The sequence below is a fragment of the Pithys albifrons genome, chromosome 3 (assembly GCF_047495875.1).
Source record: "Pithys albifrons albifrons isolate INPA30051 chromosome 3, PitAlb_v1, whole genome shotgun sequence".
Classification (NCBI taxonomy): domain Eukaryota; kingdom Metazoa; phylum Chordata; class Aves; order Passeriformes; family Thamnophilidae; genus Pithys; species Pithys albifrons.
In genome coordinates, this window is record NC_092460.1 from 27,986,018 (window position 1) to 28,013,529 (window position 27,512).

General features: G+C 40.4%; 1 protein-coding gene across 1 annotated transcript in view; it reads left to right on the forward strand.

Moving 5' to 3' along the window:
- AGK (acylglycerol kinase) overlaps nucleotides 1–27,512 on the forward strand; it is a 41,414-nt gene that overhangs the window by 13,091 nt on the left and 811 nt on the right. Inside the window, exons 2-14 of the mRNA XM_071551150.1 lie at nucleotides 136–175; nucleotides 4,391–4,470; nucleotides 5,737–5,812; nucleotides 7,183–7,275; nucleotides 8,202–8,234; nucleotides 10,210–10,304; nucleotides 12,298–12,367; nucleotides 13,109–13,188; nucleotides 15,210–15,267; nucleotides 17,466–17,610; nucleotides 18,701–18,798; nucleotides 21,428–21,498; nucleotides 25,793–25,877. Of these exons, the coding sequence (XP_071407251.1) occupies nucleotides 136–175; nucleotides 4,391–4,470; nucleotides 5,737–5,812; nucleotides 7,183–7,275; nucleotides 8,202–8,234; nucleotides 10,210–10,304; nucleotides 12,298–12,367; nucleotides 13,109–13,188; nucleotides 15,210–15,267; nucleotides 17,466–17,610; nucleotides 18,701–18,798; nucleotides 21,428–21,498; nucleotides 25,793–25,877 (1,024 nt within the window). The remainder of the gene's footprint in view (nucleotides 1–135; nucleotides 176–4,390; nucleotides 4,471–5,736; nucleotides 5,813–7,182; nucleotides 7,276–8,201; nucleotides 8,235–10,209; nucleotides 10,305–12,297; nucleotides 12,368–13,108; nucleotides 13,189–15,209; nucleotides 15,268–17,465; nucleotides 17,611–18,700; nucleotides 18,799–21,427; nucleotides 21,499–25,792; nucleotides 25,878–27,512) is intronic.

Sequence of the window (27,512 nt, forward strand, 5' to 3'; positions counted from 1 at the left end):
TGGTGTTGTTTTTTTTTTTATTCAGTATTGTCAAACTGTGTGTAAAACGGGTCTGTACCTACATTTAAAAAATGAGCCCATTGTTTTAAACTTACACAAGGTAATGCCCTCTCTCTTTTCTCTCTTACCCGATAGCGATAACCTGCTACGAAGAGCTGCATGCCAAGAAGCCCAGGTAATGCCATTTAAAGTAATAAAATTAGATTAAAATCTCCCTCTTATCTCGGTTGTGCAGGGCTCCTGAGATTTTCCCAGTGGGTCTTTTCTGCGTGACGAGCCTTGTAATGGTGCCATCTGTGTTCTTCTGCTGAAGTGCCAAAAGGGTGGCCGAGTCCCAGCCTGCAGCCGGGGCTCTGCACCTGCCGTGCCCTCGCTGCTGCTGCTGCTGCTGCTGCTGCTGCAGGGGAGGACACAGCGTTATCACTGACCTGATCTCAGTCACTGCTCCAGCTACCCAGACACCCAGTGCTGGAGGTGTAATTGCTCTGGGCCTGTAAAGTTCTGGCAGGAAGATGATTTGTTAGTAAGACTGAACTCTCAGACCCACCACGAGGGGTGTAGTCTGGGCAGAAACATCACAAAACTCTTTATGTCAGTGCTCAGCTGGAGAGACCTCACCCTTGTCTGTTCAGTCCTGAGGGACTGAAGGGAAGTTCTGGCCAGGTGGGGTTGGTCTCTTCTCCCAGGCAGTCAGCAGTAGGATAAGGGGTCATGGGCTCAAGTTCTGTCAGGGGAAGTTTAATTTGGATATCAAAAAAAATTCTTTACAGAGAGAGTAATCAGGCATTGGAATGGCCTGCCCAGAGAGGTGGTGGATTCCCCATCCCTGGAGGTTTTTAAACTGAGATTGAACGTGGCACTGAGTGCCATGATCTGGTAAATGTACTGGAGTTGGACCAAGGGTTGGACTTGATGATCTCGGAGGTCTTTTCCAAGCCAATTAATTCTATGATTCTATGACTGTATCAGGAATACTGACTGTGGGGACTGACCCCAGCTCTTTTAAGACCCACATACTGGGAACTTAATGGACACAACTGTTTGCTGATCACTGACACGAAAATGAGTGCTCAGGGGGAGATGGTTATCTCTGAGGGTACTGACGATTGCATTTTATAGCTTGTGGCCTGCATGGGCAAACAGCAATCAACAAATTCCCATACTGTAGTATTCCCATAAAGAAATCTTGTCCTTAAGAAAGTTTTTCAGAGTTGTAAGTGCTGCTGCCCAGGAGTGACCTCACTTCTGTAGGCTTTGAAAAGTCTTTCCACCTCCCACAAATAAAGTTTACTCTAAACCTGCTTCTCCATGACAGATCTTTGAGATATGGAAGGGGGTAACACTGCTTTCATCATTCCTACATACTAGGGCTCGAGAAAAATGGGGAAAATTATTTTTCTCAGTGGAGAATTTTCCTTCAGATTACTGTGCTTCTGTGGTGCACCTGAATAATCACCATTTTAGCCTGCCTGTTGTTGCAAGAAAGATTTTCACAGCAACTTGTCTTGTGAAGGGGATCTTCATGCCAGAATAGATGTAAGGGAGCTCAAGTCTCGTGAAAGAACAAGAAAATCTTTCCCTGAAAATACTACTTTCATAACCCATACTTACATCTTCAGTCAAATGCATTTCCAACTCATAGTATCAGTTGTTCTTGATTTTTATGTTTTCAATATTAATTTTTACTGCATAATAACACAGCGATAGAAGTTTTTTGTATCACCAAAAATAACTGTTAATACCTCAGTATTTGAAGCATGCTGACTAAATTTATAACAATTTTTTTTAAAGGCACTGATGAAACTGTGTATGCTGTCAAAAATGTCTAACTGCTAAGGAAAGACTGAGACAAGAAGATAGTTAAGTTGTGGAAATTCTAAATTTCCTGTTTCTTAATTCCAGTTATTAAGTGACAGGTTCTGTTCCATTATGGCTTATTTTTATAAATGAAAATGCAAAAGCTCTGTCAATAGAGCTCCCTCCAATTTCAGTGGTTAAAGCCTGGGAAAATATCCTGCAGCAGATTTCTCCATCAGAATGGAAAGAAAAGCCTAGTAATCAATTCTTGCTGTAATTTCCATTCTTATTGATGTGTCAGTGCCAAATAGTGCTTGAAAACACACAGCAATACAGCAGTAAGGCATTAAGTGTCTGGTATGTTCTTCACAGTAACAACAATCTGAAACTGTTTGAAAAATGCTACTTGCATTTATAGTGCTGTACAAGTACTGGGGAAAAAATAGAGGCAGACTTACCCATGAAAAAAGTTTAGTCTGAATGAAGTGGTGTGGGGAGGTTCCTACTATTCTTACATTGAATTTTTAATATTTGAAGGCAGTTACAATGTGAAGTTGATGAGCAGCTGCCTTTCTGCCAAGGTATCCACTACAGCAGTACCTCATGCAAAGGTTCCACCATGCATGTCTGAATTTAAATACCAGTTTATGATGACACCCTTGGTGGGGCAAATTGTTAGAGAAAGATTCTATATTAAAGAACCCATTTATCATATTTTTAACATTTTACACCTCCTTCTCTAGGATAACCCAGTGTCAGCTGACTTGGACTTCTTTTGCAGATCAGTCTCACTGATTGACTTTGCTGCTAAACCTGGGCATGTGTTGGAGGTGCTGTTTATCTGGGAAACAGTTCACTCAAGGATAGTTTTCTGTAAAAGAATGTCGTTTCTTTGTTAGTATTCATAAAGCATTATAAAGGCTTTGTATAAAGGTTTTCTTATAGTTTCAGAATAGTGATTGTCGTCTTAGAAATCCAGAAATACAATCCCTGGAAGTGTTCGTTTGACAAGAAAGTGAAAAAGGCATTGACTTACCTAAATTATACCTTCACATATATATTTAATAACCATTTTTATTGTCTGACTTTAAATTGTCTTTTCTTATGTTCTGCTCTGAAAGACTTCTGTAATGTTGCATTATTATTTTTTATTTTCTGTCTTACAAATCAGCATTGGCTTTAGAAATGCCCCTGTATGTAACATAAATGTCTAAATATATTACATAAGTAAGTGATTATGTCATTACTCATAAATTCTTTATAAGTCGTCTTGTTAGGTTGTTTGGGGCCATGTTAGATTGTTTAGAGCGTGCAGATACATCACGTTGTGTCCCCCAAGTAAACAATTAGTTCTTTCTAACAGCTGCAACATGTGAGAGGTCTCCTGTTCCCCAGTTGCTGCCCAACAGCTGCAGTATAAGTTGGTCTGTTTTCCAGCTGATCTTTGAGTAAAGCTTAAGAGCTGTTGATTTGTTTCCATTTCTTTGAAGATTCCTTTACTCTGAGCAACTTCTCTCATCCTTTTCCTTTCTTGAAGAAGAAATTTGAGTGCTTTAAGCAGCATAGCCAGCTCCTGCTTTTCATTGAGGTTTCCTGAGCAAAGTTGGCAAGTGGAATTAATTATAAATTTGAACAGCTAAAAACTACTAAAATCTGCTGTTCTTTGTGTACAGTATCATCTTCCTAAATACAAAAAATCCTGCTAGCGGGATTAACGTTCAAGACACGTTAAGGGGAAAAGTAGCCAGGGACAGTTGACTGGGCCATGTTCAGCACACTAATCTTTTGTTCCTACTTTATTTCTGTTCCTTCTGGATGGTATTACTGAATATGTTGTCATCCTTGTACACAAAACCAGTTTGATTTGGTGTGTTAGTGAGGATGCCTTTAAGAGACCTTAAGAGGTTTACAGAGTGGGATGTATGCATGGAAACTGCCTTTTCTTGCTTCTCCTGTGCTGAAAAGCTCTGGAAATAAGTACAAGAGGCTGTGTGGAGTAACTGAATGAATTTAAAGTAGAGATACCTCTTCAGAATTAGATTAAAAGTTGAAGAGGAATTTAAGTGATTTTTATATAAAGACATTCGGGAAAAAAATGTGAGCAACAGTGAACTTGCTTATAGGTCAGGGCAAATTCTCTGGTAATTCTTTCATATCCCTAAAAACTGAAGCATAGAAAATACTAAAGTGAGTAGAAGAAACTGAGGAATTGAGGTTCAGCAGTGGGAAAGGATGCAGAAAGAAGGTGGCAGGCAGGCGTATGAGAATTACATAAGGAAAGAAAATCAAGTAACCTTGGAGTCAAGGGTAGCTCTCTGGATCTCTGCCCATGGCAGAAAACCAGAGGTTGACAAAAATGAAATGGTTGTGGAATTGTAAAAATGAGCTAAAGAGTACTTTTGACAGTGATGTGAGCTGTTGCTAAGGGTGCAGGTCTTCAAATAGAAGGTCTGTACAATGGCTGAGGATGGAAGTCATTTGAATGTCACGAGGATTGAAAGCCCATTGACATTTGTAGAGATGCATTATTTTGAACTGTTTCAGCAGTGTGCTTGAAAGATAAACTGAGCTCTGCTCTTTTTCTCTTACTTAGGCTTTTGGCAACGAGCTGATCCCTGCCACTATGCCGTTGAAGAAAGCAACAGTGTTCCTCAACCCAGCAGCTTGCAAAGGGTAAAATTCCCCCTTCCCAAACACTCTCATTTGAGGCACTCTTGCTGCATTTTTGCTCTGCCATCCACTACAAAAGCTAGCCAGATTTTTGAGCTCATTTTTGCCTCCCTCTGATACCAAGCTGGCGCTGTGTAACTATGCCAAACTTTATTTCTCCAAATATATTGGGATGAGAAATAGAATTAGCTGCTTGAGGTGAAAGAATGATTTCTAAACATGTGTAAATTTTTCATTTTTTTCCCCTTTATCCTGTGTTTCGGCCTTTGTCATTCCTTCCTATGTGGTGTTTCTTCGTATTCCTTCCGAACTTTTGCATGTGGTGTATTTCTGCCTCAAAAGCTATAGAAGTAAGAGATGACCTTGATTGCTTCAAGACTTGAAGTTAGCCAGCAGTGATCTTACTTCTCTGGGAACCTGTCCTTGAAAGGGGTGTGCCCACAAACTGAGAGGCTAAATATGGGCTCAGAGCAAGACTCCTGGAAGAGGTCGGCTGCTATTTTTATGTGCTCGTTAGCAGAAAAACTATGATTTTGGCTATGATGTGTGTCTGTTTCTGCTGATCAGCTAACCTTTGTATCAGTTGCATTTTGGGAAGAGGCAGGGAGTTGTTAGTCCCAAAATGGAGGGAATAATATATCTGACACAGAAGTGCTTGTACTTACGAGCTTTAGTTCAAAACACACGTGACTGAAGAATGCCAAGAATTAATAAAGCCTCATGTTTTTACTTGTAAGCAATTTATAGTTAGTGGTATAATTATTTTATTATGCAATTACAGGCAGAAAATGTATCAGTCTTACACAAAAAAAAAGGTCAGATAAAGTTTTGCTTCTAAACTTATTTACTAATACATAATAGTAAATAGTTGTGTTTTTTTGCTGTTTCTGAAAACCTATATATGCCTTCTTTGTGGTCCTAAAGCCTGGTGCTCTGTAAATCATTAATTTTCTAATAAATTTCTTTTTGGAGATCTCATTTTATTTTGATGGGGGTTTTTAAGTTATTTTTGAAGAAAACTAGATAATGTCTTCTGCATTTATTAAAACTGCAACAAAACCCTGACATCTGAGATATGAGACTAGAAATGTAATACATTTGAACCATGTGAAATCTCATCTTTCCTGACTGGCAGGTTGAGTGACCGATTGTGTAGATTGTATGCTTGGTTTTAAGTAGATTTCTTCTTGCTATTCATTTATTTCTTTCTTTTGTAATTTCTTTTTAGCCACCAGACTAATTAAATGGCTTGTACTCTGTTATTTCTAGCAAAGCCAGGAGCCTTTTTGAAAAGAATGCAGCACCAATTTTGCACTTGTCTGGTTTGGATGTGACTGTGGTCAAGGTAAGAACTGATAGGTTCTGCTAATGCAGATATATTGTCTGCTCTGCTTTCTCCTCTTGAAGAATTGAAATTAAAATCTGTATGCATTTGAAATTCTTAGTTGTCCTGTAGATACCTCATGGGAAAAAATAAATACTGAGATATTAAGCTGGTACTTAAGCTTTTTCTTTGTAATTCACAGTTAATTTACAGTATACTGAGATTTTAGTTTTCAGTTAAAGTAGTTTGTTTGCTTGTTTATCTGTCTAAAGCAGCCCTTCTGAAATTCATATTTGAGAGAAGACTCCAAACACCTGAGTGCTGGCCAGTGGTGCGTGCCTGTTGCTGTTGAAATTGTCATTTCTGCCTGAACTTGCAGAATTCAGAAGTGAGGAACTTTGACGTGCAGTGGATCTGTTCAGATTCATTAAAAATAACCTTTTATTTTTACACTGGAGATATCTCAGTGTTTCTCCAAATAATTCAACATTCCCATTATGAAATCAGAACACTGAGGTCTAAATAGTGTGAATTTACAGACAGGTTTCCTTTGGAAAGAGAAGAACAAATAAACATGAAGGGATTCTGACCTTTTTTCAGGTTTTTGAGGTTGTGATGTAAGGATTGCTTAATAATCAGTGTTCTATCATTGAAGTACTCTAATATGCACTTTTCTGTCTTGAAATCTTTTTCACGAGGTTTAGTGTTAAAATGCTGTTTTTATTAATGCCTTTCTCTGATCATTGAAAATGCACAGTCCCACCCTAAGAGAAGAATTTATTTTGCAAGATTTAAAACTGATCCTTGGTGGCATCAGACAAGTTGTTGAAACAGGGCTAGGCCAGTAAGTGAAGCTGAGATATCATTGTAAAGGACATTAATTTTCCAGAAAATGTTTTTAATGGTTTAGAAAGTCAGTGTAGTCTTTACTTTTAAAGTCATTGTCAGCAGTTTGCTGTCAGGCCTTTCATGCAGCTGATGTTGTTTCAGGAGATGTGGTTGAGTACTTTGGCTGCTAAAGGTGTTGGGAGTTTTTCAGCAAGAGCATGGTTTGCCTCTAGTTTTGTTTTTATTTGGAAATATGATTATTGCTGTGATACTGTAGATCTCTTGAGTAAGATAAACTCTGATATTTCATTTACCTTTTGTGTGTGTGTGTGTGTGTGTGTGTGTGTGTGTGTGTGTGTGTGTGTGTGTCTGTTTGCTTGCACTTACTGTATTAGGCAGCAGACTGGTTTGGAAGAAATCTTTGTGAATGTAAGTCATATAATGGACTGTGTGCCTGTATGAAAATAACTATTAAGCAGATGGATAGATGGTTCTTTTTTCTCTAAGAGAAATATGCTAGAAATAGCCAAAGAGTTCTCATGTCTGGATCTCTGTTTCTTCAGACCGATTATGAGGGACAAGCAAAAAAGCTGCTGGAATTAATGGAAAACACGGATCTGATCATTATTGCAGGAGGAGATGGTACAGTACAAGAGGTACTGCAGGAGCCTGATTAGCTGAGAATTGTAGTCGGGCTGAGGGCAAGAAGATCGAGTCTGTACAACCTACAACATTGCTGTAACAACTGTTACTAGAGATTTGTCCAGTTTAGTGTCAGTGTTACATCTCTGGGGACAGGGATACTCTGCTAATTGATATTAGTCTAAAAGTGATGATGGGAGTGGGGGCAAAAAGAATGTGTGATGTAAGTATCTTCCAGAATTTTGTTCTAGAATGAACCAACTATTTGGAGAGACACGATTCTAACATTTTCTTTTTGTGTGATGCAATTGTAATGGTTTAAGTTTCAAAGTTCATTCCTATCTGTATGCTCCCCAAGAGGAATGCATATTTTGCTAAGTGGGAATCAGATAATTTAAAAGTTATGTGGGAATGATAACAAAGCTTGGTACGTATTTAATAAATGCCTGTTGTCAAGATGATTAATGACAGAAGCAAACTACCAGCAGAACTGGGGGATACTCTATTTTTCAAGTAAGACTGTATTTTATTCAAGCATTTCCTGGAATGCTAACTACTGGTTTCATAAGACAATTGCTAAATGAATGCAATGACCTTAAGAGAAAGTAGTCATAATACATCTGCAAATTTCTCCTGGCCTTAGAGTTGATTATTGTTAATTGTTCTGGCCATTTTTGCATTGTGCAGAGCATTCTTTAGTGTTAAAACATTTACACTGCCATTGGTTATGGTGCCAGCATATACTGGGGCACACTCATAACCCTGCTGTTTGCACGCTGAGTATGCCTCCTTTCCCATGTAAACATCCATAGCACCTTTCACGAAAGAGTGTCTGCTTCTTAAATCTTTTCAAAGACTAAATGTGGTTAAGAATTTTGTAGCTTTCTATGGTAACTGAAAAATAAAATTCTTTGAGCTGAGCATTTCCCATATTTTTCAGGTCATAACTGGACTTCTCCGCAGAGCAGATGAGGTGAGAAAGTGTCATTTTAAAATTTGTGTTTATTTCTCAAGAGCATCTTGTGCATCCACGGTAATCTCTTGGCCTCAGTTGCCTTCTGCAGATACGTTGCTTCCTAATCTGAAGCCAGCTTGGTGCATAGTAAGTCAGCCATGCTAGTGTCCTGCAATGCTGCCTGTTGTTCTTCGTTCCCTTTCTAAGGGATGCAGTGGCTCCCAAACTATGGCTTTGGGAAGTTTCCAGCATCAGAGCAGGGATTGTGGAGAAGCCAAATGCTCAACTTTCAAAGCTCCATGGACCAGCTGTGCATGCCACTTTGTTTGGCAGAAGCACCGAACGAAAGGACATATTTTTCTTATATTTGTACAGGCTTGAAACTGAATTCAGTTATGATCACACTCCTACTGCTTTGGGATTATTGCTCTCCTGTTTTTTCAAGCAGTGAATATCTACCTATGCAGATGGCTGCACTAAACAAATTTTAACCTCTCAAGGTGGATCGCTCTGGATGGAAATGAGAGAGATTTTTCTTTTTAAAGTGGGAGGACAGTGTTATTGAAGAAAGAAGGGAATCATTGTTCCCAAAACCTTCTGGCAGGAGCTGGCAAAAACTCAGTTAAATGATCCAGATAAGATTATGATGATACCCTTGGCAGTTAGAATTGTGTCTGTTTAGGCACTTGCTTTGTCTGAATGTGACAAGAGGATCTCTGCAACCAAGCCAGTATTTTTAAAGGAGGTCTGGCTGTATCACCTCTGAGACATCAGTTTTTCAAATTTGGTATTACTATAGTTGGCTCCTGAGACCTCTATAATCTGAAGATAGTGGAAAAACAGTTCTAGTGGTTTTACTGGCTAGTTTCTCTTTGCTGTTTTTTGATTTACTGTCTTGATGTAGCTTGGGTTGTTTTGCAGTAATTTAGGAAATTCTGCATCCAGCACAATTACAGGTGGAATACTGCATTGTAGTATTGCCACGATGTCACTTTGTGTCTTTGGCCAGGGAATTCCTCTTCCCCTTCATATCCCTGTGTCCTAGGAGTAGGGATCTGCACTTCAGCCCTCTCTCTGTGCTCTTCTCACTCGGGTTTGTCATACTACCGTTGCCTGGTTAAGAAGAGCCTGTGCAAGGTATTCCAGAAACATTATTCCTGTCAGAATTCCTGGCAGAGCTTGGCTGCATGAGCTGCAAACAGCCTCTTATCTGCACACGGTAAAACAGTTCTGAGGAAAATGAGGGGAGGGTGCTTGAGATGCATTAAGAGTCACAGGTGGCATGGAGATAGCAAGGGAGAATGGTTGGGCAGTGAGATGGGAATTACTGAGTTGGTGTGGATTGGCAGTATCCTGGTGCTGCTGGCAGCAGTGCCCAGGAGGGAGATGGTACACTGTGATATATGGTAGTTTACACTGATTTGCTGACACGCTTCAAGAAGCACAGTTTATTACGAGGCATAGTGTATTAACTTGCTCCTTCAACAAGCCCTTTTGCTGAACTGTGGTACAGGAAAACAACATTGTCAATGACTTTCAAAAATTAGGCCTTCTGCTGCTTCATGATTTGAATGCTAGAGGAATCAATTAATTTCCTTTCCTTAAGTGAGAAAATCTCTTTGCTATGCAAGGTTACTCTGTCAGAAGGGGATTTCTGCAATGGTAAATGAGATTCAGAGCTTGTGATGCCACAGTCAGTATTAAGAAAGATGGCAAATTGCTGACAGAATCCATGCATTAGGTGGGATGTGGCTGCCAACCTGCATGTAACAATGCTCTTAATGATTACAGAGAGCTCCTTTGTACCCAGTTGGCAGTGGTGGATTCACAGCTTTGGATGCCATGTTCTGAGTCATTATGTGTTACTGCCTCGTTTAAGGAAGTGCCTGGCTGCTCAGTGCCAAAGGGGTGATACCACTCACAGCTGTGCTCTCCACACAGGAAGCTTCGTTCAGCTGATGCAAATGTTAATTTACTCTCCTCATGTGTCCAGGCTGCCTTCAGTAAGATTCCTATAGGATTCATACCTCTTGGAAAAACCTGCACTCTGAGCCACACGCTGTACCCTGAGAGCACAAACCAAGTCCAGTAAGTACTACATGTTTGTTTGTTTGTTTTCAAAGAGCAGAGCTTCTTAGTAGCTTGATACTTTTCTTTTTCTTCTGTGTTATATAGAAGTTGGCAGTCTCTGGGCAGAGCCTGATGATTCTCTGAACTTGCCTGAGTTAATGATTCCCAAAAACTGACTAAAAATTGAAAGAAGGAAATGTATGTATTATTAGAACATGCAATAATTTTCTGGGGCTAATTTCTCTGTGATTATGTGATGCTCAGAGATTTTTTAAAAAACAGGGATTCAAAGGATCAGCCTTTTAGAAACAGCAGAAAGAGCATGTCAAGCATATAGCAAGAATATGACAAAAATAAGTCCTCTTTCTGTCCTTTTCTAGTCTAAGAATTCTAGAAACCAGTCTGCATATAACCTGGTTTGCCCCTGCAAAATAAGGAGTAGTACAAGAATATGGGAAAGGTTGGATCCCATCACTGACCTTTGCAGGGTGAGACTGACTTTTCCCTGTGATGGGACTGATGCTGGCAACAGTCCAACAACCTTATCTTCAGCATCCTGGATACAATCCAATCTTGCAGTACCTTTTCCCTGAATTTCAGTTTGTTGCAAGATTGTTTTGTCCACTTCTGAAGTAAAAAGCCTAGTCAACTAATCTTTCTTCCCCCCGCACTTCATTTCTTTTTGATTGTTCCCTTGCTCTCCCTTCATACTAATAAATATATTTCTTCTTGCTCCTGAAATTTCTTCAGTCTCACTCTCCCACTAACTCATTAACATTTTTTATGTGGAACCCTTGCTGGTATCCATCATAGATAAAACCCACGAGTCAACTGGCATAACATCCTTCATTAAAACTACCAGAGTGCTTTGAAGCTCAGCAAGATGGACAAAGCTGTAATCAGCAGCTAAGATTAAAATAATAATTTATGTTTGGGTTCTAAAGAAGCTGTTTGAAATGAATGATCTTGTCCCAAGGTAATGAACTGTGCAGGTGAGACTGCAGCATATTGGTGAAGTTGAAGGTAATTTGGTTGATAGGCTGCTTAACAACCCACACCAGTAACAGAACCTGACTTGTGTGAGTACAGAAGTGATATTTTTAAAAGAAGTATTTTGGATTTGGTTCCTTCAGCACTCTTACGTTGGAGTGTAGGAATCTTACAGAAGCTTGAGAGTTAGGAGAGAAGAAGGGCTATGGGAAGAAAGTTTCCTTCTCTGTCTCAGTATTGTAATCCCAATGAAGCTGAGGGCAATTTCTCCCACTGATTCACATGAATATTGGGCTGGATCTGAAAACTGCATTTTTTGCTTGTCCAGCTGAAACACTGGAATTTTATGTATTGTGGAATCTGAATTTTGCCCAACTTGGAAACAAGGAAGGGGTTTTGAATCAAGTATATGCTTCAAGGTGTGAATGTAAACTATTTAATGGACTTAAAAACTTTGATGACAAAATCTTTACAGCTTGAAATGACAAATGCCTTAGCTATTGTCCACAACTTAATGGAGACCAAAAGAATGGGAGCACTGCTGATAGGTAGATTTATGTTGGTTAACAACTTCAAAAGAAATTAGCATACTCATACAGTTCAGTCCCAGACACGTGAGCCAAGACCAGTCTCGTGCTCTCCCCTAACACTAAAATAAAACCATTTAGGTCCTTAGTGTGTTAAGTATCTGAAGCAGCAAGTAACACGGTTGGCTTATGATCTGCCAGGTTAGCTGAAGAGGGAGGAAGCTCTGAAAGGCTTAGACTGAGAATTGCCTTTTGCTTTTTGTGTATTTTGCTGTTTGTTAGGATGCAGATTTGTTATGTGTTGCAGCCACCCATTTTGTTTTCTGATTTCAGTGAAGTACAACACTTCTCCCTGGGGTTGTTACATTTGCTGATATAAAACCCTACCTGGACTTGCAGTGGAATTTACTGAAAAAGAAATGTATTTTTAAAGCTTACTCATTTTCTTCTTTCCTGTTTGTTTTCTTTTGGGTTTTTTTCTGTTTGTTTTGCAGACATATTACTAATGCCACCTTGGCCATTTTGAAGGGAGAGACAGTTCCACTTGATGTCTTGCAAATCAAGGTAGAAGCATCTACTTACTTGGAACTCAACATTCCTAAAACTTTCCTATTCTCGTGTTTTTATGTTTACATGAATTGCTTTTCCTCTGTGTAATGCTGTTATGAAATTTGGTTTATGATAGCAGCAGTTCTGGTGGTGGTAATTTTTTCCACTGTGTGCTATGACATCAGACAGTCTAATTGGGAGAAAACACTAGAATGCCTGAACTTCATCTTTTTTGAGGCTCAGAGAGTATTGATGAATACAAAACTTAGTCACAGTGATATTTCTGTAGCAGTGTGAGAGATAGCAATAGCTGTCTGAGCTCATTTGATGCATTCATATGTATTGTGGAGTTAATAGCTTTCTTTGACAAACTGAAAAATGTAAAGTAGGAAAACCTTTGACCATGCTCTGCATGGTTTTTGAATATTATTTTTCTGTTGTGTTGTAGTGTTGCTGTGCAGAGCTCCTTGCTTTTGGCTGTCAATACCCACAAAATGAAGTGGACATTGCTGGGTGTGCCGTCAAACTCTTCAAAAGTTCACTTCTTAAATTCCTCCTCAGAGCAGATAAAATGTACAGTGCTTAAATTCTGCTAAGCTTTATTGCTGTTAGGTGTTTATCATACTCATTCCGTTAAATTTCGCTTTAGGGATTAATCAGAAATCGTTTCTTATTTAGAAGTGCTATTTTTTTTGACTTCAGAAAATAAATTTGGAAACAAGAGAGTAATTTTGCAATCCTTATTTTTCTTTACAGGGAGAAAAGGAACAGCCTGTGTTTGCAGTCTCTAGTTTAAGATGGGGCTCTTACAGAGATGCAGGAGTTAAAGTTAGCAAGTAAGAAAATACGTTTTTTTAAACTGTGCCTTTTTTAGCATCAGTTGCCAAAAAGACATATCCCTCCCTTACTTAAGTGAGTCTTTTTTTGAGTGTAGGCATTTGACAGGCAGAGGCACTCACTCTTGTTCAGTCTGGCATTACACACGTGGAAGTGTCAGGTGTATCAGCATTTTTGTAATTCAAAATAAACCCTTACCTGGTGCTGATCTGTTCTTTTAGGTATTTACTGTCTTCTTGCCTTATGGTATCCTCTTCTGGAACTTTATTTGGATTGTAGCGGGGGAAATCTGTCCCTTGAGTAAAGTCTAAGTAAAGTAATAGGCCATTATTTTTCATCAGCTGCCAATGAAAAGATGCATGTGGACTCTGTAACTCAATTCCAACAAGGGATATCAGATGCAGTAGAAATGCCCTTAAGTTGCTGCCAGAAATGGCATGGGCCATGCTGTCTGATGACTGTTCTCTGAATGCTGAACTAATAATTATTGGCCTTTCTCCAAATGGACATTTAACATTCCATGTCTGTGTATCAAGTGACAAGCATTATCTGGTGAGGGAGCAGCAGTGTCAAAGCAGCTCACTACCCAAACTCTCATGGAGGAAATGCAGCACATGCAGTGCAGCTGTAAGGAAATACTGTGTGCTTTGTGAGTGAGCTATCTTTGTCAGGAAGGAAGAGGTAACAGACCTCTGGAGTCTGTTTGGCAAATACTTGAGAGGTCTGAGAGGTAATGTGGGGTGGGCAAGATGCAGTAAATGGTCAGTGTTTGTGCCTGGGATGCAAGGGACACTCTTAGTAGGTTGTGTAGGTGCTGACTTGGCTGTGCTGCAGGCTCCCCTGCTAATTGCAGCCCCAAGTTCAAGGAAGTGTGCTTCTCTCTGCCCTGCACTCTTACTAGACTTCCTGCCCATGCCCTATTTTTTTCCTAGTGCCAGCCTTCACATCTTTTCCTGCAGCAGTTCCCTTTGGACTCAGTGCTGGAGGCATGACAGCACCTTTTGAGTGTGAGACAACATGAACATCCTCAAACCTCATCCCTTTCCGTGAATGTTTTCTAATGCAGAGAAAATGTGCCCAGCTTGGAAAGCGCTTCAGCCACAAATGAATGGGTGGTCAAAGTCTGCTTGGAACAAGAATCACATGTGCTTGTCCTGTTCTTATACTTCCTCCACTTCCTCTGCTTTTGGTCCCCATGAGAGATCTTTTATTGAAAAGAAGGCACCTACTTAAAGGGCGTTAAGCTGTAAGACAAAGTTCCAGAAATTATTCTGACTATCCCTGTGCAAAGCACTGTCTTGCTGGAGACTTGGTGCTGTTTTACGTTATTATTTTACAGACAATTTCATGGCTTGATGGGAGTGGTGGGACATTTGCACACCTTAGTAGTTGATGATGTCCTTAGATCTGCATGACTCTTGAGCTAATGGTGCTCACTGTGCTGTGTTGACCCTGTTTGCTGGAAGACACTGATTAAAATGTGCACCAAGCCTGCCTAACTGTAGTTACATCTTTAGAATCTAAACAGTGTTGTGTGGCTGGTAGGATTTTTATTTTGTACAACACTGATTTTGTTGTGAGAATCCTTTGGGACAAATGAGTGTTTCCTGGCTTTGTTCTTTTGTCACTGAAGCTTTTGATTTTTGTTTGTTTCCCCCAGCCTAATGCTTTATTGCATATTGTGGAGGTGCATAGCACCAGCTGTTAGACTACAGACTTTGAAATCATCACCAGTGTGTCATCACATAACTAGGTAAAATTCTGCTAGTCACATGTCCTGCTGCCTGTAGGGAAGATTATACACTGCATTTTGGTGATCTGTAAATCAGGGAAGGGATGTCACTGCTGAACTCATGGTGATGTGTAGAAACTATCCTAGAGTATCAAAAAGCTAAAGGTTGTAAGGTAGCATTAACTCAATAGAAACAAATCTGTGTGCTCTGACTTCATGCAAGGTTTTTCCCTTTTCCCGTATTGACCCCTGGATATCTTAGAAATTCTCTTTGTGTTCTCTTTTCAGGTACTGGTACCTTGGGCCTCTGAAAACTAAAGCAGCTCACTTTTTCAGTACATTTAAGGTAAAAATTAATTGTGATGAAAGTGTTTTTATATAGGAAATGAAAAGGCTGACTTTGCTTTGTATAATTTATCTGCAAGTTTTTGTGAAGGATTCTAGTAACAGTATAAAATGGGAGTGAAACTGCACTTGTTAAAAAACCTACCAATTGATAGACTTACTTCAGAAGAGATGAAGGGGAAGAGAAATACTTCTCAAAAAAATTCCTTTACTGAAGATCTGTTGCTGCAGGATCACCAGGGGGAGCCAGTAACCCCCTGTGAAACTAGTGAGCAGCATTGGTGGTGAAGATAAGGACCAAAGTGCTCAGTCACCTTTTCTCAACAGCCTTTCGTGTGATAACATTTCACTCTGATTTATTCATCTGGCAGAAGGGTCTGTAATTAGACTGCTCATGCACATTGATAGTCAGGCTTCCTTGTGTGGTAAAATGAACATGAATATAATAGGTTCTATCTCACCTTAAACTTCTCTGTTGCTTGAAATTAATCCTGAAAAGATTAAAATTTGACCTGCATGAAAGGTGAGGCATTTTCATTCACATGTGTTTCCTGTTCTGTGAACATGTAAGGATCCTCATGAAATGCTGTGGAAATAGCCAGGAGGTGGTGCAGTAGATCAGACTGTGCAGTCGAGTCATGCTGACTGTAACAGTGCCAATGCTTCCTTTATAGGACTCCTCTAAAGGGGAGTTTAATTCTAATGTATCCATTAAAGTTGGATTGGTTTCTTTCCCCAACCTATCCCCAGGAAGCTGGAGATGATGATTCTGTGTTCTGGCATTCTAGGTAGAAACCTACTCTTCATTTCTCTCCAGCCCCTTTCTAACTTTTGTTGAGTCCTCAGCCTCAGCTAGGGGCAGTGGTATGAGATTTCACTGGGGAGCTATTCATTGTACATTTAAAAGAACTGTTTAACTTACTGAAGATTAAAGAGAATTGGCCACATTTTCTGCTATTAAGATAGAAAAGTCTCTACCTGATGTACCCTAATTGTGGTATTTATTGCTGTATGTGCTTCTTGTGTTATCATTTTGTTAATCTCTATGAGAAGTGGTTCCAACCTGTTGAACTGGATCTCTTCCTGGCTTGTCTTTGCTGCTGCTCACTTAGTATTTTCTGGGTTTGCTGTAGCTGCCTTTTGAAACAGGATGACCTGTAGCTGAAAAAAGTGTAATGGGAAAGGGCTCACCTCTGATATTGGCAGGGGCATTGTTATGAGTGTTATCATCTCTTCAAAAAAATACAGGCTTAAATTATCACAGCATTGCTGCTTTTCCCTTTAATCATTAATATTTGTTGTTTATGTATTGGCCTACTGGTACAACCTTGGTTTGTCCTGTTTATTATGTAAGTACAATAGTGGAATCCTTCCTTACTCTCAGAGGTGTGAGGTGAATTATCTTAGCAACCTGTGCTATATGATCCAAAAATACTTCTAATGTTTTGTACATAGAAAAATAATTGTATCGAGTTCATGTGGGCTCTTAGTTGTTTTGTTTTAGCATATACATTTAAAAACCTATTAAATGATTCCCTACCTAAGACCTATGTTTGGGGCATTCCAGAAATCATTTTCAAAATTAGAGGAAATATCCCTAGGAATAATGTTAGTACTTCCCCCCCCCCCCCCCCAAAATGCTCTATAAAGCTCACATGACTTGCCTTAAAACCTGTTGTATTGCTGTCTATAAACACCTGACTATCAGGTCATATCTGGATTGTTTGAGTTTGTTGGAGAACAAAGGCCTGCCAGGTTTTAGTGCCCCTTGGCTGCACGCAGCACTGTTGTCTTTGTCTGTTTGCACTGGATCCTGCTGTGCAATTGCTCTTTGAGGTTGCCTTTGTGCTGTGCAAAAACCAATTGTACTTTCAGACATTAATGTTGACCTTGCCGATTTTGGTTGTTCCCTCCAGCCAGAAGCAGCTGTGTCACCTTGCCACACATCAGCAGCAAAGAAAACATCCCTTTACCCTCTGATCACAGAGGGGAAAATGCCTCACTTCTGTGGGGAAGGAGTAGATTAGTGGACCTGGGGAGTGTGGGTTAACCTTTTTGAAGCTGCAAAGATGTCATGTCTGTGTAGTCCTCGGGAGTACTTGGGAGCACAGAATAAATAGGTTACAGGACTAAACAGAATGAACAGGCAGGTGGTAAACAAAATGCCTTTTATCTGCTGTCTTTTCATGTAAATTGAAGGAGTGGCCTCAGAAACATCAAGCTGCTCTCATGTATGTGGGCCCAACTGAGAGACCTCCAGAAGAGCCAGAGGAGAAACCATCAAGACCTCCTTTGTATGTGAGGCTTTACAGACGGCTTCGCTCATACTGGTCATCTCCAAAAGGTGAGCTGTGTATATTTTGGCATAAACTCACAGGCAGGTTCTGCTTCTCTAACAGATTGAGGTGTGTGTGTAGTGGGAGTGTCTGCTTTACTATCTGCTCTCATTTTTATTACTATAATTTATTTATTATTATTTATTAAAACTGTGATTTTGTCAAGATAGTTACAGTGGTATCTGCCAGAAATGGAACAGAGTAGTCCTACCAGTGCTTGTGGTCTCATAAACAAAGATTGATTTGTAAAGAAGCCAGGGCATTCCTGGCACTCAGAGTTGCTTGCCATTGCTGTGGAGGCATCCATAGGGAAAACTTGGCACTATTGGTTGAGCTTCTTGAAATCATGTTCCAGTGGAATGGCCTCTTAGTGAGCTGGTGAGAGAGGAGCAGTCCTTGTTTTCCACGGTGGGACTGTTGCTGACACAGAGCAACAAATGTTACTTAAAATAGAACAGTAAAATTTGGGCCTTGCAGAAGCCCTGAGTTTCTCATAGTACATTAAATTTCTCTCTGTACTATAAACTTTCGTCTCTGTGTTCTTGCCTTGGGTGGGGTCTTGCCTGGGCAGTGTACCTGGCAGGCCACAGGAGGGAGAGTGTGTATTTTGTGCAGTCTGGTGTGATGCAAAGACCTTGTTTCTTCTTGGCGAGCAGAGGTAGTTCATACAGAATCATGAATTAAGTGACCTGTATAGGAGAACTGAACCGTGAAGTTTCCTCCTATAGAAAATACATGTTACCACAGCATCCTGAATATCAGATGCCCCTGTTTTTTGTAGCAACACTGCACGTGTTTTCTAAATGTTCCTGTCACTAGCCCAGGAGATCTGTCAATCCCTGGGCATAAGGACTCACAGGGCTGCCATGTACTGTGCTTGACAGTCTTTTCTGCTACTGTGTGAATGCTGATGGTATGTTTTTCTTTTCTTCAGTACTCCCGAGCTCCTTTTTCCTTTTTTAAGATTTTGACATTTTTAAGAATCAAAACTAGTGGCCACGATTATTTTTATGTCTGGCATTGATGTTTCATGGTTCATAATGATCTGTGTAATTAAATTCCACTTAATGTTTGATGTCTTCTCCTCTTGATATGCAGAAATCCCCCGGGAGGTAACCCGAGAGGACTGGGAAGAACTGAAGCTATCCACCATTGAGCTTTCCATTGCAACTCGGAACAGGCAGCTTGATCTAACAGTAAGACCATAATATTACAGGATTCCAAATACGGGCTGCCCACAGTCTTCTTTTCTTGTTAAACTCCATTCTTGTGTCTATATAAATAAAACTTGGAGCCTCATGCAAGGAGAGGCCCATGACTTAATTCAGGAATAGGCAAGATTCAGAGCCAGTGTAAAAGCATTGGAGACCAATGTAAAACTAGGATGTAGTGGGCTCAGGAAGAATTTGTACAACCTTTCATTAGTCAAACAGAAGTTTTAGGATTTCCCATGAGTAAACGAAGCATCAAAATAGGCATTCCATTCTTTCCTCTCCCATGTGAGAGTGATCACCCATGTAAGAGTGATTCTATTTTATCAACTGATGCTAGAAGGGAGCTGAGCCTGAATGTCTGGCTGGAATTTTACCTTTTTCTCTTTTTTTTGACTTGCAGAGCAAAGAGTTAAAAAGAACTAGAACTAGGGTAAGGACAGGAGCTACACTGATTTGAAGGAGAGGAAATGCTGGTTGTTGTGGAAAAGTAGAACCAAAGCAGCAAAGGAACTGTTCCTATCATAACCTTCTCTGCATGTTCATGCTGCTCATTCATTGTTTTAAAACCTGTCTTTGGCTTATGTCTATGTTTTGGTGCAATTTCATGCTGTGAAAGCTATTTGGATGCATGTCAGTCTTTAATTTTACTGGAAAATGCTAACATAGTGATCCAGAACTGGTGACCTTCCCTTCATGTCTTCATCATGGCTGCAGGAAACCATTGCCACTACACCCAGATTAATAGGAGGTGCTGAACTTACCACAACATATTTCTTGCTCAGAATTCAGGGTCTTTAAGAACATGAAAATTTGGGTTATATTGATGTTGCCTTGTAGGATCAGACAAAAATTATGAAACAGAATGATAGAATCATAGAATCTGTTCGGTTGGAAAAGACCTCCGAGATCATGAAGCCCAACCCTTGGTTCAACTCCAGTCCATTTACTAGATGATGCCACTCAGTGCCACATCCAATCCCAGTTTAAAAACCTCCAGGGATGGTGAATCCACCACCTCTCTGGGCAGGCCATTCCAATGCCTGATTACTCTCTCTGTAAAGAATTTTTTTCTGATATCCAACTTAAATTTCCCCTGGCAGAGCTTGAGCCTGTGCCCCCTTGTCCTATTGCTGAGTACCTGGGAGAAGAGACCAACCCCCACCTGGCCAGAACTTCCCTTCAGGTAGTTCTGGACAGTGCTGAGGTCACCTCTGAGCCTCCTCTTCTCCAGGCTAAACAACCCCAGCTCCCTCCCCACAGGACTTATGCTAATATAGTCTTTAACATTTTCTCCTATTTTCTCCTTAGAATGTACCATATGAATGTTAGTTTCTTTTTCATCAGTGCTTACAATTTGGGCTGTCAGTGTCTTAGTAATGGTGGAAGCTAAACAGAGACTAGGATTTGGGTGTTTGGTTTTTTAGTGGTTTCTGAATGACTCTTGAACATGAGAGTTTTGGTTGCTGAACTGGATGGGAGTCAGAGATGTAAAGTGAAAACAGACCTACCAAGAACTGAAAAACTTTCCAAAAGCCACAAACTAGCCATTATGTCTTTTCTGTTTGTTTTTTCTCCTTTTTGCCTTCAAGATTCACTTTAATACCGGTATTGTAAAAAAGAAGTGATGTAGGGTTCTCAGGTCTCTTACGTGTCCTAAAAAAATGGACAAGTTTATGTTAGACCAGTTGTACTTTTCTGTTTCTAAAGCTGGAAGTATCTTGATACTGAGTCTTTTTTCTACAACTATGGAGCCCTTATAACTGCCTGTAACTCCCACTCTTGAAGCCATTGTCCCTGTGGCCATCAAAGCCGAATAGCAGCTCCCTTGAATCGATACCAGGCCATATATGCTGACCACTGTCAGCCACTCCTGTCTCTCTGTCTCACCTAGCATTCATGTCTAGGCTGCCCTGTTGTATGGAAGCTGATAAAAGCCATACAGATGCAGGTCAGACAGTGCCAAGACTACCTCTGCAGAAAAGCAAATAAACTAAGTTACACTAATAGATGCATTTATTTTTACTTTTGTCATTTTGATTGCGTCTGCACTAGGACTTCTGCCAGGACAGAAATGTTAAAAGAAAGAAAAAAAATAAATTGCATCTTAATCAAAGTGGCTTTCCTGGAAAAAGCTTTCCTGTATACTCAGTTTAAGGGTAGGAAAGAAGCAAAGTAAGTGGTTTAAAGGATTGATATCAAGGACACTTTGATTTCCAATTTGTATTGTTTAAAATTCTCTTACTGTAGTGTTTGGTGGCCAAATGTTGTATCATTGTACTATTGCTTAAATTCATGAAAGACCCATTGAATAGAAAGCAAATTAGTAAACCTAAGGGATGTGCTATTGTCTTTAAATGTGACAAGAAGCCAAATGGGTGACTTGTTATTTCGTTTCTTATGGTATTTATTGAATATTCATCAATGGGAAAATACTGTCAATAATTTAAATCTCAGGTTGAGATTCGAAAACAAAAAACATGAAGTGCAGAAATGCATCTTCTGCTTCCTTTTGCAGGACAAAGGATGGGGCATTGTGTGCACATATTGCAGTATCATGGGTGTGGCATTTCCAGATGTTAACTGCTCGATTTCTGAATCCTTTTTTGCACAGCGCACTGAAGACTTCATGGACATTTGCATTGAAGCAGATGCTGTCAGCAAAGGAGAGTTTGTTCACAGAGGGTGAGTATGGGAAGGCTGTGAAAAGGTGACAGAATCTCCATAGGAGTCAGAGCACAAATTTGGAAAAACTGGTTTTCTCTAATCTTGTGCTGCAAAGTTCAGAAGCAGAGGACTGCAAAGGACACCAGTCAGTAATGCTTCATGAGAATTAATGATTTTGTCCTTTAAAATTCTTACGTTCTCTTTCTGTAAACAAGGCAGAACTCCAGAACTTGGAGTGTCAGTATCCAGAACCTGGAGTTCTTCCATGCTTCTGAGTTGGTTATACCTTTTATCTTTCCCCCCATTACTATAAGTCAGTACTACTTGTATATTACTGTCATAACCAAGTTTTATAGACAGCCATGCAGACTTATCCCCAGAATCTTTTAGCCCTGGCTACCCAGTGGATTGGGAGGTGAGTCCCAGAGCTGATAACATTTGTAGCAGTGATACCTGAAATTTTTGAACTGTGATTATTCAGGCCCTGCTTCTAAGGGAAAAGCTTCCTAAACAACTCTTGTGAGAAATTATGTCTGAGCTGGAAGAACTTTTGAAAGATGTGAATTTAAACAGGGACTTTAAGCAAATGCATTGGTGCTGCTTGTACATGAAGTAAGAAGGCTGTAGGTATGAAAGTAGAGAAGTGAACACTTCCTTTGTGCTTGTGATGTTGTGTTGTCTTGTAGTGCTCTTGTGCCTCCTGCTCTCACCAGATGCAAATCAAAGCTGCTTTTTACAGCTCTTTCATACAGTCCCACTCTCAAATACGTTGCATCTTCAGTGCAGTTTTTACCAGCAACTGATTTTCCTGCTAAATCCAAGAGTGCTGTCTGCTATGGCCTTTTTATTTGCCTTTTTCTAAGTCTAGAGCTCCCTCTAGTGAAATCAATGGGAGGATTTTAGCACAGTTTTACCTGTTTGTCATCACCCTAGTAATTCCTGCTGGCGTCTCTTGTTTTTGGTACCAGTGACAGCTGCAGACCTATTACTTGAGTGTCCCACAAGCCTCTGACCTGTGCACGCAGTGTAGGTCAGCTTATCACCTGCAACTGCTTTTAAATTGCCTGACCCATGTGGATGATAGGTTGCTTGGGACTGGAATATTTGTTTTGAAGGCTACAGAGGGAAAGGGGGAGGAGGTTTTCCTTTTAGAAGCCAGTGGAATCTGGTCTCCTAAAGAAGGGAAACAAAGAAGCTGCTGTACTGGGTTCTCAAACACTTGTTAGTGGAAATGATGTAGATGAATTTGTGTGGTTTAAGGGAGGCATATTCAAGTGTATTCCCACTGTAAATAATGTCTCCCGTGTGGACTGGACATGCTTCCCGCAGTATTATGGCATATTTTCCAACTGCAGTTACAGTGTCATGCATAAAAAGTCTCCCATGGGCATTAACATTGCCCTGCTGTCTAGAGCTAATTAGAGGCAGTACCCAAAGCTTTGAGCTGCTGTTCAAGCAAAGTTCAGAGAAACAAGCTCTTTTGATTAAATAGTGCCCTAAAGTCTACAGGTAACAAAGAGAGAGAGGCAGGGCTGTATGGGGTGGGGGAGCAGCAAGAGGAACTGGTTAGTTGTACAGAGAGGAGTCAGAACAGAAAAAATGTGCCCTGTTTTTGCAAGGCAGAATCAGGGTGTTCAGAGATTCCACTGTGCTTTTGGCAGCCAGGTTTGACTCAAGCCCATTATCAGAGGCTCCCCATTGCCCAGCACCAACGGGATTTGTCTTTGGAAATACGTGAAGAACCTCTTTCTTTTTCTTCTTTTTTTTTAATGCATAGTTAAAACTCCACCAGAAATTGGAGAGTTTAAAAGATTTTTTGGGAAATGCCTTATTAGTGCAGATGGCAAAGGTTTTTTTATATTGAAGAGAGCACTGACGTGAGCTGATGAAAACTGATGGGTTACACAGAGGAAACCACAAATCCAGCAGGAAACTACCATGCAGGTGGCAGGCAGTGTGTGTAGGGGGGAGGTGTGGGGGTGCATCAGAGTGCTGGAAGGCAAATGCTGTTGGATTTCTAAGAAAAGAGCAGGTCGTCCCAGATGTATAGAAGTGCCCTCTGGCTGTGGATCAGATTTGTGTGAAAAAGAGCATCTGCAGAAGGGGTAGAGCTGATGTTTAAGGTGGGGGAAGAAGATGTGGTTACAATGCAGTGCTTACTAAGAAGTGCTGGAGGGAAGGAGAGCGGGGATGGAAAGTGTAGCATCAGTAATCCACATCTTGGTAGCCAGTTTAGATTCTGTATATGAAAGTATTGAGAGCTGTCACTTGAGGGCATGAATATAGTTAGCAGCTACAGTGCAGAAGACTGGACTGGGTGTTTTTTGGTTAGAGGGCTTACTATGAATCATTTAACATTGGCTGCTTCTGGCCATGAAAACAAGGTTACAGTTGTGTGTTATGTGCAGTAGGCATTGTGGTTCTGTCTCTGCCTGTATTTTTGTGATTCAGCTTATGGAGTGGGTTGCAAGAATCAATGGAAACAGTTGCTTTTAGACTTTTCGGTCTTGTTCCTGTTTCACCTTGCTGTTGTCTTGAGTAAGGAGCAAAATCTAATGGAAATTAATTCTGATCCTTTTATTCTGGGCCACTGGAGGGACAATCACTGCAATGGAGCTGTGTCTATTTGCTTCTCCTTTGACTGATATTTAGTTCCATGTCTTGGCTCTTTCTCTTGACCCCATGATTTCATCTCAATAGAGCTTCATTTGCCTTCATTAACCAGAAAAATCTGCTTGCTGACCAGAGTGCTATATGTAGGACCTTAACTGTCAAACTCCAAGCTGGTTAAACTTTAAGTGGGGACTCTTGCTGCTTGTTTGTACAGCACTGTATAAACTGACAGTATTGCATGCCATCAATGATTTATAATTTATATTGCTGGAGGATGTTGAATTCCCTCACAGTCACTCATCAATCTTTTACTCTATACATATTTGATTAAAACCAAACTTTCCACAGTTAATATTGCTTCTGTCCTTCCCTGACCTTTCCTTTGGTATCTCAGCTTTTCTTCCTTTGTCTTTGATTATCATCTCCTGTTTCAAGCCTTGCTTCTCATGCTCTTTCTCTGGGATTTTGTGTGATTTTAAGAAGCACTTGGATTCCTCTGGGCATAGAAGACTTGGTGTATAGGGAGATTCTGACATGTTTTTGTGAGTTCTTTTCTTTGGGCAATATTTAAATACACTTTTCTTTCATATCAATCTATGGAGTAGATGCAAAAGTTGGGGACAGCTGGCACCGCCTGTCAGAGGAATATCTGTGATAATTCTGCCATGTTTGAGAGCTGTGATGTATGAACACTGCTATTCTCTGCTTGTCCTCTTTGCTATTTGTGTGTTGCTGTCTGGAGAGGGGCCCAAACTGAGAGTTTACTGGGTGGAGTATGGTGTGCCTTTTGTCAGTGGACAGTCAAAGGTGATGGGTGTTGTTAGTCAGGAGGCCAGAGGCAGGTCAGCACACCCAGGAGCTTGTGCTCATTCGGCAGCAGTACATGTGGTGAAAAGGAATCACAACCTGCTGTTCTGTAACAGCTGATCCAGTGACAGGACAGCATCCTATATCTTGAAAAAGACCACGTGGCACTTGCACCACCTGCTTTCTAAGATGTTCCTTCTATGTGCTCCCATTTGACATCCACAGAGGTAGGAAAGAAAGCAGCAATTCTCTAAGTACAGTACATAAATAAGAATCTCAGAGGTACCAGGAGAAAGAACCTGACAATACTGGATATGTTACTTAGAATGGATAAAATCATGAGTTGCTGGGAGTTTCTTCACAAGAATGATATAAAAGCAGCTGGTAAGAAATGACACTCTGACTGGTGCTGATATGAAGAGTGGGATTTTTGTTTATTTTTAGATGGTAATTTAGTTGTTCAGTACAACTATAATTCTATCATTTTTTTGGCATAGGGCTCTTTAGGTTGCTGGTAAGTTATGTGGGTGCCTGGGATATGAGGAGATGGTAGTCACTGCAGGAAGTGAACAGTTTAGCATGTAAGTGACAAGCACAAAACTCTGTTCTATGTCTAAATATGCAAAACTATGTTCAAATATATTCAGCAAGCTCAGAGTAGAAGCTGGTTGGATGCTGTCAGTGCATACGGATATGTGTTGACTGCAGCAGAAGAGGAAAGGTCTATTTTTACTTTCTCACAGTTAAACCCACAAATATTTGTATATATACATAACCTCTAAGTTTACCAAATGTGTAGTGTTTTACTACCCCATAATGAAATGTCATCCCTAAAGAAGGCTGTCTCCAAGAGAAACAGGTCCTTACCTTACCTCTTTCTTGGATTGAACAGAAGTCAAAAGATGCGTGACCCACATACGTGTCCTGAAGGGAGTCAGTGCATTCAAGCCAGCAGATGCATCTTGCAACTTCCAGAGGTGAGAAACACAGATGGAAAAACTCTTTCACTTTATTTTCTTATACCTTCTTGATGATGCACATTAAGAATTTCCTGTTCCAAATCTGGGAAATGGATTATACTGCAAGTGAAACACTCAGTTGCCCAGTGCAGCATAGGAGTCCCTAGCCAGGAAACATATACTGGAGTTCCCCAGGTGGTCTGTAAAGCTGAGGGAAAGCTTTGTTATGCAAGTAAATAGTGGCAGGTCTTCTATAAAAACAGTGGTGATGGTTGTAGAGGGTCTTTTACTCAGGTATATTGCATATACACAGAAAGTTGCTCCTGAATATGAGGAGGAACTTCTTTACTATATGAGTGAGTGCATGCTTGAACAGGTTGCCCAGAGAGGTTGTGTCTCCCTCACAGAAAATACTAAAGAACTGTCTGGATGTAATCCTATGCTCTGTGCTCTAGCATGAGCCTGCTTGAGAAAGAAGGCTGGACCAGATGATGCAGTGTGGTCCCTTCCAACCTGAGCCATTCTGTGATATGCAGATCTTCTCCTTAGCACTGAAGACATGTACATTTTGCCCCAGAAGGGATTGTGCTGTAGAGAAAAAAAATATTAGAAGCCTGATAGAGACCAAGGAGGGTGAGACAAGGCAATGAGGCTCAGATCAGTATAAGGAAGTGGCTCAAAACTTTGAATCAATGAGGCTGAGGAAGAAGACAAAACTGTGCCTGCCTATGTTTAGATTTGTCTTTTCCTGCCTCTGAGAAAGAAGATGCTGTTATCGCAGCCCTGGGGAGGATAGTTTCTTGTTTTTATAAGGACCTGAAATCCACCTCAGAGATAATTTCTGTCTTCAAGTGATCTATCATTTGGCAAAATAATTCCATATTAATTGGAATGTGCCAAAAAAATCTGTTGCTACCAAGTGAAGATCATGAATTACGATGTCATGATTACCAAGTGAAGATCGTGAATTACGATGTCATGATTACCCTGCATCAAATGTTAATCCTTGCATCAAATTCATATTGTGGCAGTTTTGTGATTCTGAAAGAATACTCTGGAGAGCTGGGCTTAGTACGACTGAGCCATAAGTAGGGGTTGTGGTATAAAACAAGCTGTTCCTACTGCAGCGGCTGCTCAGAACATGTGTGCATGGCACAAAGCAGTGCTGCTCCACTCGATGACCTAGCTCTGATAAAGGAACTGGAGGCAGCTCAGAGGAGTCTCACCAGCTTTGCAGAGAGGAAGACTATGTTGATTCATGTGGACCACTTTGCTGTACCTCTTGACTTCCAGAACCTATACTAGTTTCTCTAATCAGTACTGTTCTGGTGTATTAGTTCACCTGGAGTTAGTCTGAGTATCCACATAACACAGCCCTTCCTTGAGTCAAGTGCAGGCAAAGCAGTCACTGAATTTGTTTCTAAGGTAAAGTCAGTTGCCATTTTGATGAATGCTTTTAATCACAGGTGACTTTATCAGCATTAAAGAAAACACTTCAGAAAATTCTGCTGCTGAGTAATTCCTGACCAGTGAAGTACTTTGCATCTCATGTTTCAGATCAATATAGTGAAACAATACCAGAAAGGGGTTTGTAACATGGATTTAATAGGAATTACTTAACAGGCACTTCTGCAGATTAGCTTGTGTCACCAC